The sequence below is a fragment of the Octopus sinensis genome, linkage group LG19, assembly GCF_006345805.1.
Source record: "Octopus sinensis linkage group LG19, ASM634580v1, whole genome shotgun sequence".
NCBI classification, from domain to species: Eukaryota; Metazoa; Mollusca; class Cephalopoda; order Octopoda; family Octopodidae; genus Octopus; species Octopus sinensis.
The window spans coordinates 28218546-28228513 of record NC_043015.1 but is presented as its reverse complement, the minus strand read 5'-3'; the positions used below and the strand labels follow the sequence as shown (position 1 = coordinate 28228513).

At 42.3% G+C, this 9968-nt stretch overlaps 1 protein-coding gene across 1 annotated transcript in view; it reads right to left on the bottom strand.

The window, feature by feature from the left end:
- Nucleotides 1-700: 700 nt before the first annotated feature.
- The window catches only part of LOC115222293 (protein CMSS1), a 31433-nt gene continuing 22165 nt past the window's right edge, over nucleotides 701-9968 (bottom strand). The window contains exons 5-7 of the mRNA XM_029792467.2: nucleotides 6378-6441; nucleotides 3776-3863; nucleotides 701-956 (exon numbers count right to left, since the gene is read on the bottom strand). Coding sequence (XP_029648327.1) covers nucleotides 784-956; nucleotides 3776-3863; nucleotides 6378-6441 — 325 coding nt within the window. The 3' untranslated portion in view covers nucleotides 701-783. The remainder of the gene's footprint in view (nucleotides 957-3775; nucleotides 3864-6377; nucleotides 6442-9968) is intronic.

Here is a 9968-nt window from a genome sequence, read left to right as displayed (position 1 = left end):
AAAGCCTTGTGAGTGGATTTGGTAGACGGAAACTGAAAGAAGCCCGTCGTATATATGCGTGTGTGTGTTTGTCCCCCTAGCATTGCTTGACAACCGATGCTGGTGTGTTTATGTCCCCGTTACTTAGCGGTTTGACAAAAGAGACCAATAGAATAAGTACTGGGCTTACAAAGAATAAGCCCTGGGGTCGAGTTGCTCGATTAAAGGCGGTGCTCCAGCATGGCCGCAGTCAAATGACTGAAACAAGTAAAAGAGTAAATAACCAAGAAATCAAACAACTTTTTCGCATTTCAGCTTTATAGATATTGATTAACCCTGAGACCACTCTAGATTCTATCACAGAAACTTCCTGCTTTTAAGTGATCTAAATTAATTAAAGCCTACCTCCAAAATTTCATGCTAATAAATGTTTGAAACTCCAGCTTAGTAATGACAAAATTCTTAATTATTTTCGAAATTAATTGAAACTGTAATCAACAGTGTATTACAACAAAAGTGTAATCTAAGATTTTATTTGTGGGGCACAGCCTTGGAGAGTTTTCTTAGTTGAATGAATCGACCCCATGGGGAAGTATTACGTTGCTAGGAAACAGGTGAAGGTTGGCGACAAGGGCATCTGGCCATAGAAATTCAGACTGATCACGTGCAAGCATGGAAAAGGGACGTTAAAAGGATCTTTTCTACTATAGGCACAACAGAATAATTTATAAAAAATATTTTATTTATAAAAAAAAAAAAAAAGAAAAGAAAAAGCCCCACCCCAAAACCCCATCTGGATTACTGCTACATCAGACCAATTTTGCATTGGTTTTCTTGGAGATGCTGGCTCAAGAATGTCTTGAATAATACCATCAGATCGGAAAAGACTTCGGGAATGTCGACAAGTCGGTGAGACTTGACATCTCTCCAATTCCAGTCTATCACTACAGCATTGACAGTTTTTAACTTCAAAGCACCTGAAAGTAAAAAAAGGGAAAAAGAAAAATTATTAGGCATCGTTGGCTCAGGTGTGGCTGTGTAGTGAGATGTTTGCTTCCTAATCACATGTTTCTGGGTTCAATCCTGTTGCATAGCACCTTGGGTGTCTTCTACTATAGCCTTGGGCCAACCAAAGCCCTGTGAGTAGATCTGGTACATGTACAGACCACACAGAGAAAGCCTGTTGTTTATCTAAATCAGTGGTTTTCAACCAGGGTTCCGCAAGAAGTTACAAAACTGCTAAAATCGGCAGTAATTTTTAATTCTCCTGTGCAGATATGTGTGCATAAGACTATTAAATTATTGCGCAGGGGTTCCCCGAGCCAGTGGAATGTTTCCTTGGTGTTCCGCTCCAGCAAAAAGGTTGAAAAGCACTGCTCTAAATGACTACATTTCAAATAGAGACACTCAGCCAGCCAGATTAAGAAGGTGCCACTGAAGATTCTTATTTCTTTACTACCCAGGGGCTACACACAGAGTGGACAAACAAGGACAGATAAACAGATTAAGACGATTATATCGACACCAGTGCATAACTGGTACTTATTTAATCAACCCCGAAAGGATGAAAGGCAAAGTCGACCTTGGCGGAATTTGAACTCGGAACGTAACGGCAGACGAAATACCTATTTCTTTACTGCACACAAGGGGCTACACACAGAGGGGACAAACAAGGACAGATAAACGGATTAAGTCGATTATATCGACCCCAGTGCATAACTGGTACTTATTTAATCGACCCCGAAAGGATGAAAGGCAAAGTTGACCTCGGTGAAATTTGAACTCAGAACGTAGCGATAGACAAAATACCGCTAAGCATTTCACCCGGCCTGCTAACAATTCTGCCATCTCGCCGCCTTTAACGATTCTGTTGGTGCTTTCCATCTCACAGGTGTAAATCACAGTCGGCATGACAATAAATGCATGCATGTGGAATTTGGTGCCTCAGTTGGAGAAACTGGGACCATACAGGCTTCAACTGCAGCTTTGTCGAGTTTATTCTCCTCATCACTGTCTGGAGTTCCCATCTTCAGCAATGTTACTACCCAGGTACATCAACAAGCCATTGACCTCTAGAGTGATTCATAAAATAACAGTAATGCTGGGGGACATCAAATGCCAAAATTAGTATTTTGACATTTTCAGAGCAATCAATATTTTACTCCACATAACTGCAATACAAATAACTAGTTGCTAATTAGCTGCATCTAATTAGTACAATTGATATGGAAGTAGTGGGAGTGAGCAGAGTTCCGGCATTCATGTCTTTTTTTTCTCCTAAGAAATGTGTACAACTGAGACCTAGATTTGATGGAAGATTATCATCTCTCACTCTTCTGCAGCTCAGTCCATCTAGCTGTAGATAGGTACCACACACTGAGCCAACAAAAGATAAGCATGTAGTACAAAGTAAGGTATGAAACACTGACTCTTTGGCCAGTAACAATACCAATAGCAGCAGATTGAACTGCATGAACCAATGAAGTAGATTCAACATTATTTTCATTTTACAAGATCAGACTAGAGCCTGGTGCAGCCTTCTGGCTTCCCAGACCCCGGTTGAACCGTCCAACCCATGCTAGCATGGAAAACGGACGTAAAACGATGATGATGATGAAGAAGAATGGCTCAGCATCTGGTCTTAAAAAATAAAAATTAACCCCCTAGTGGAGCCTGGTGCAGCCTCCGGACTTCCCAGACTCCGGTCGAACCGTCTAACCCATGCTAGCATGGAAAACGGGCGTTAAACGATGATGATGATGAAGAAGAATGGCTCAGCATCTGGTCTTAAAAAATAAAAATGAACCAACTGGAGCCTGGTGCAGCCTCCTGGCTTCCCAGACCCCCGTTGAACCGTCCAACCCATGCTAGCACGGAAAACGGACGTTAAACGATGATGATGATGATGAAGAATGGCTCGGCATCTGGTCTTAAAACATAGAAATTACCCCCCACCCCTAAAAAAACCCCAAAACAATAATAATGGCTTCAAATTCTGACACAAGGCCAACAATTTTAGGGGAAGGGGTAAGTCAGCATTATCGACCCCAAAAGGATAAAAGGCAAAGACTCCTCAGCAAAATTTGAACTCGGAACATAAAGATGGATGAAATGTCGTTAAGCGTTTTGCCTGGCTGCTAATAATCTGCCAGCTTGCCACTGCCTCAACAACATCAACAACAACAGTAATAATAAAAATTTAGCCATGTGGTTAAGAAGTTTACTTGACATCTGTGTAATTTCAGTTTTGGTTCCATAGTGTGGCACCATGGACAAGTGTCTTTTACTACAGCCCTAGGCTGACCAATGCCTTGTGAGATAATTTGGTTGAAAGAAACTTATCAGAAGTGAGCTGGCAGAATCGTTAGCATGCCGGGTGAAATGCTTAGCGGTATTTTGTCTGCTGCTACGTTCTGAGTTCAAATTCCGCTGAGGTTGACTTTGACTCTCATCCTTTCGGGGTCGATAAATTAAGTACGAGTTACGCACTGGGGTCGATGTAATTGACTCTATGCCTTTATCTGTCCTTGTTTGTCCCCTCTATGTTTAGCCCCTTGTGGGTAGTAAAGAAATAAGAAGCATGTTGTATGTGTATAATTTGTGTGTTTGTAATATTTAGTGGTTCTGCAAAAGGAGACCCACAGAATAAGGACTGGGGGACAATTTGACTGACTAAAAAGCCCTTCAAGGTTGCGTCCAAGCATGGCCACAGTCAAACAAAGGAATAAAATAACAGCATAGCTTGGTGTCATTTTTAACATTTTATAATAAAACAAAAATAAACAATACAACTCACCATTTGTTAGAAGAGCATTGATGCGATTGGGTGTCCCCACCCCGATATGGATCACAGTTTTTGATAAAAATTCTGTCTGTTCTTTCAACTGGAAATATACAACATACAGCATAAATTATAAAATTGATAAAAACAAAAGGAGCATATATATATAGTTAATCCAAACATGAAAGCACAAAAAAACACAACAACGCAAGGACGTGAAACAAATATAGTATTATTGGACGCTCAGGTAAGAAGGAAAGAAGGAGGGCTTGTTTCGAGTGGAGCTCTTCGTCGGAAACATAAGAGAAGGAAAGATCCAGAGAAGGGAAGACAGAGGAAAAAAAATCGCCAACGGTACACACGCGGTCACACACACACACATACACACACATATATATAGGCACAGGAGTGGCTGTGTGGTAATAAGGTGGTTTCCCAATCACATGGTTCTGGGTTCAGTCCCACTGCGTGGTACCTTAGGCAAGTGTCTTCTACTGTAGCTCTGGGCTGACCAAAGCCTTGTAAGTGGATTTGGTAGGAGGAAACTGAAAGAAGCCCATTGTGTATATATAGATGTATGTGTGTATATGTTTGTGAGTCTGTGTTGTCCCCACCAACACCACTTGACAACTGATGCTGGTGTGTTTATGTCCCCGTAACTTAGCGGTTCAGCAAAATAGGCCGATAAAATAAGTACTAGGCTTACAAAGAATAAGTCCTGGGGTCGATTTGCTTGACTCAAAGTGGTGCTCCAGCATGACCACAGTCAAATGACTGAAACAAGCAAAAGAGTAAATATATATATATATATACGACGGGCTTCTTTCAGTTTCCGTCTACCAAATCCACTCACAGAGCTTTGATCAGCCCGAGGCTATAGAAGAAGACACTTGCCCAAGGTGCCATGCAGTGGGGGTGAACCTGGAACCATGTGGTTGAGAAGCCGACTTCTTACCACACAACCACACCTGTGGTTTAATTTTTTGAAAGGCTAATAAGCATCCTCCATGTAGCTTTTTGTTGCAAAGAAATTTAAACATAACGAAGAATTTAGTATAAAAGTTTGCCATTTTTACACTGATGCCTGGAATCAAATTAACATGAAATTTTAATGGAAGGTTTTGATTTAGATCACTTTATTCCGTTAGCATTTCGAACTGACTCAAACTGGTCCAAATATTCTACCTGTTTAATATTGAAACCCACCAGATCTGGATTCTCACACCTGCCCTACAATGTCACTGTAAAGATTAACAATTACATCGTTGAAATCTCAAAGTTACAAGATAATCCATGATTAATTCAAAACAATGTGAATAAACAAGCATTACATTAGACAGAGTAATCTGAATGCTTAAGGATTAATCTGGCCATATCTAAGCTCAAATATTCTACCTGTTATACATTCAAACCAGCCAGATCCAGCCTCTCACGCCTATCCTACATCAACCTTCTAAAGAGAAGCAATCACATTGTCAAAATCTCAAAGCTACAACATAATGTGTGATTATTAATTCAAGACAAGGTGTAGAAATAAGCATTACATTTGACAGAATAATCTGAATGCTAAAGGGTCAAAACTGGATATTTATATCATAGAACCAACAGGAAGGTTGGTGTCAAAAAAATCATTACAAGTTGGAAGCAAAGATTTTAATTTTCAGTTCTGCTGTGCTGACCTTGGATCGTAGAGTGACCCGCTGTTCTTGAGGAGACCTATTGAGTCAAGTACGTCAACACCAACATCAAAATAAAAATCAAATGGAAATTGTAGTTAAGAGACCAGTGCCGGTGACATGTAAAAAGCACCGTCCGAATGTGGCTGATGCCAGCGCCGCCTGACTGGCGTCCGTGTCAGTGACATGTAAAAGCACCAATCAATTGTGGCCATTTGCCAGCCACCTCTGGCCCCTGTGCCAGTGGAACATAAAAAGCACCCACTACACTCACGGAGTGGTTGGCATTAGGAAGGGCATCCAGCCGTAGAAACACTGCCGGATCAGACTGGAGCCTGGTGCAAGCCTCCCGGCTTCCCAGACCCCAGTCGAACCGTCCAATCCATGCTAGCATGGAAAACAGACGTTAAACGACGACGATGATGATGATGATGAGTTCTGTACTCATTCATAATAAAACATTTCCATCATTAATGACAAACTATCTTTCAGTTTTCTCTTAAATATACACATTCCTACATATGGTCTTTAAGCTCTGTATATTGTATACTGTGGAGGCGCAATGGCCCAGTGGTTAGGGCAGCGGACTCATGGTTTCGATTCCCAGACCAGGTGTTGTGAGTTTTTATTGAGCGAAAACACCTAAAAGCTCCACGAGGCTCCGGCAGGGGGTGGTGATCCCTGCTGTACTCTTTCACCACTCTTTCTTCTGTTGGCCTGCTCACTAAGCCAGCAGGGTGGCGTCATTCGAAGGCTAAAACAATGCAAACGCATTGTGACCAGCGATGTGTAACAACATCTGATGGTCTGGTCGGTCACGTGATCACATGATATTGTATACTTAGTATACCTTTTCCAAATGCAAAAGCAATGATTGATATAACAGTTAATAACAGCAGGCTATATTGAACAGCTATAGAAATAAATTTAAAAAGACTAACCTTGAAATGTTTAGCAAATAACTTAGCAGTTTTAGTGCCCTCGCCTTTGAACGGAGCAACTTCCCTGGAAGAAATGGAAAGAAACCGGTCAAGAAAAATTAAAAGAATGGCCAACAAAGAAATTAGAAAAGATCATGGATATTTTTTACCTTTTACTTGTTACAGACATTAGCCATGCTGGGGCACTGCCTTGAAGAATTTTAAGTGAAACGAAATGATAACAGTACTATTTCTTTTTGTTTTAAGTCTGGTACTTATTTTATCAGTCGCTTTTGTCGAACTGCTAAGTTACAAGGACATATACATACCAACAGTGGTTGCCAGGCAGTAATGAGGGACACACTCTATCTCTATCTATCTGCTCAGTCGAAGTCGACTCTCGGTTACTCGTTGGTTCAGTGTCCTCCAGTCAGTTCTATCCTGGGCCGCTTCTTTCAGACTGGCTATGTCCATTCCTGTGTCACTCTTGATGGTGTCAAGCCGGCGGGTTCTTGGTTGGCCTCTTCCTCTCTTGCCACTGACCATTCCGAGCATGATGTCCTTCTCCAGGGATTTTCTCCTCATAATATGACCAAAATATGCCAATCTATTATATATATATTAGGACGGACACACACTGATATATATATATAAAGAAGCCATTTGTATATATCACCACCATCCACATCATCATTAAAGGCTCTAGTAAAAAAAAAACTCCTGCCCAAAGTACCACACTCTGGTATTGAACCTGAAACCATGTTTGGGACGCAAACGTCTTACCACATAGCCATGCCCCCCACCCCCAACAACCTACAAAACCACAAGTGGAAAAGAGATTTTCAAAGCTTGTTCTGGTCTCCACACAACATGGCTATATCAAGTAATTTCAAGAATTTGAGATAAAGGAAGAATTCCACAAGACTTAATCAGCATCGCTACATCACCACTATTTCTATACACGAACCATGTTTTTGCTAATTGTTCCGATTGTTTTAGGTACTCAAGCCAATGCGACCAGTTCTCCCATTCACAACCTAAGGGGAATACATACACACATATATTTCTTTACTACCCACAAGGGGCTAAACATAGAGGGGACAAACAAGGACAAAGGGATTAAGTCGATTACAACGACCCCAATGCGAAACTGGTACTTTATTTATCGACCCCGAAGGATGAAAGGCAAAGTCAACCTCGGCGGTATTTGAACTCAGAACGTAGCGGCAGACGAAATACCTATCTCTTTACTACCCACAAGTGGCTAAACAGCGGGGACAAACAAGGACAGACAAAGGGATTAAGTGTCGATTACATCGACCCCAGTGCGAAACTGGTACTTTATTTATCGACCCTGAAAGGATGAAAGGCAAAGTCGACCTCGGCGGTATTTGAACTCACAACATAGCGGCAGACGAAATACCGCTAAGCATTTCACCCGGCGTGCTAACGATTCTGCCAGCTCGCACACATAAATATACAGACACTCACACACTGATCATACTCAGTTTTGCCAAGTGAGACGACTATGCTTAACTCAGAAGGTACATAGTGGCTGTGTGGTAAGTAGCTTGCTTACGAACCACATGGTTCAGGGTTCAGTCCCACTGCGTGACATCTTGGGCAAGTGTCTTCTGCTATAGCCCCGGGCCGACCAATGCCTTGTGAGTGGATTTGGTAGACGGAAACTGAAAGAAGCCTGTCGTATATATGTATATATATGTATATGTGTGTGTGTGTCCGTCCCTAGCATTGCTTGACAACCGATGCTGGTGTGTTTATCTCCCCGTCACTTAGCGGTTCGGCAAAAGAGACCGATAGAATAAGTACTGGGCTTACAAAGAATAAGTCCTGGGGTCAATTTGCTCGACTAAAGGCGGTGCTCCAGCATGGCCGCAGTCAAATGACTGAAACAAGTCAAAGAGAGTCATAGACTGAAATATGTCCATTGCTTTCACCAGCTGCATTTAAAATCCAGATCTGCCCACACTGCATTTTCTGTATTTTCTAACAGATTCAGTTAAGTGACTGTAGTGGTATTACCTCCCTTGCCAGTTGGTTTTTAGATTTTAAGCACTCCAACCTGATGGGAAAATTTCATGCATTCCATGTGTGACTCCCACCATATAAAACGAATACTGTGTATTTCTCGCACAGATAGAGAGGAGTCATGTGTGACCTCTGACAATGTTGCTTTGTTGCCATCACCAACGTTGCCTTACTGGCACCTGTGCTGATTGCATGTGTAAAAAGATTCGAGCAAGGTCATTGCCAGAACTGCCTGACTGGCCCTCGTGCCGGTGGCATGTATAAAGCACCCACTACACTCTCAGAGGTCGTTGCCAGTACTGCCTGACTGGCCCATGTGTAAAAATTCGAGCGTGGTCGTTGCTAGTACTGCCTGACTGGCTCCCGTGCCGGTGGCATGTAAAAAGCACCCACTACACTCTCGGAGTGGTTGGCGTTAGGAAGGGCATCCAGCTGTAGAAACTCTGCCAAATCAAGATTGGAGCCTGGTGCAGCCATCTGGTTCGCCAGCCCTCAGTCAAAATCGTCCAACCCATGCTAGCATGGAAGGCAGACGTTAAACGATGATGATGATGATGATGATGATGACTACAGCCACTGGTTTGGCCATGGATAGTGACATCCTCCTCAAGACCTGACTACTTGCTTAGGATGGCAAAGCCAACAGTTTGCTTTTCCTACCACTTTCAACAGTGAGGCATAAGTGGAACTTCTTTTATGTGGGGGGTAAAAAAACTGGAACAAACAGAATTATGTGCCTTGCCTAAAGACAGAAAACACAATGACTGAAGCAGTAGTGACTGAATGCAGAACAGAGTCACCAGTCCAACAAACCTCTACAGCCATTCACTGTTATAAACAACTATCTATCCATCCATGCATTTTCACCACCCATAATTTCTGAGGGTCTCCTAAGAGTAGAGTCCTCAAGCACCTCCTCCATAGGGTCTTATCAGAAGCAACAGTCATCAAACTATCCAACTGTATTACACAGCATGACCATCCTTCTTGCTGGATGTTAACCAGACATCTCGCTTGTAGTCTACCCCTGAGTCCTTTTCTGGTTGACTTAGTTTGAAGAATTTGTCTTGATTCTTTCCTGTGACACTTAACCACAATGTCAGCAGTACCAGAGCAGTGACCTCTCAATGCAGAGAAGTAGAAACTCAACCCAACCTGGATAGACTCCCTGATCTCAAGCAACGTTTTTCCAGAGATCCTTCAGAAGAACCCCATGTTGGCTGTTTGTATTTGTAATTGGGTAAGAGCATATTTTGATAATACCTCACGGGGGTGACATCTGTGTCCCTGCACAGTTACAAGTTGCCCTTCGGCAAAGTATTGCACCCATTCAGCCACCCTGCCAGGGATACGGCTAAGTCATGGGACTGCAGCATGGCAGATTGTGAAGAGGTAGTAGAAGAGTTCAACTGAGCCAATGGTTCTTCTTACATTGATGCTGAGCGGAGGAATCCTAGAAGGTCAAAGGTTAGGATCCCTAAGCTTTATCAAGAGAGGAACTACAATTCATTCATAAAGGTGATGTCCATGGTTCTGTAATCAGTGAATGTAATAGTGAATGAA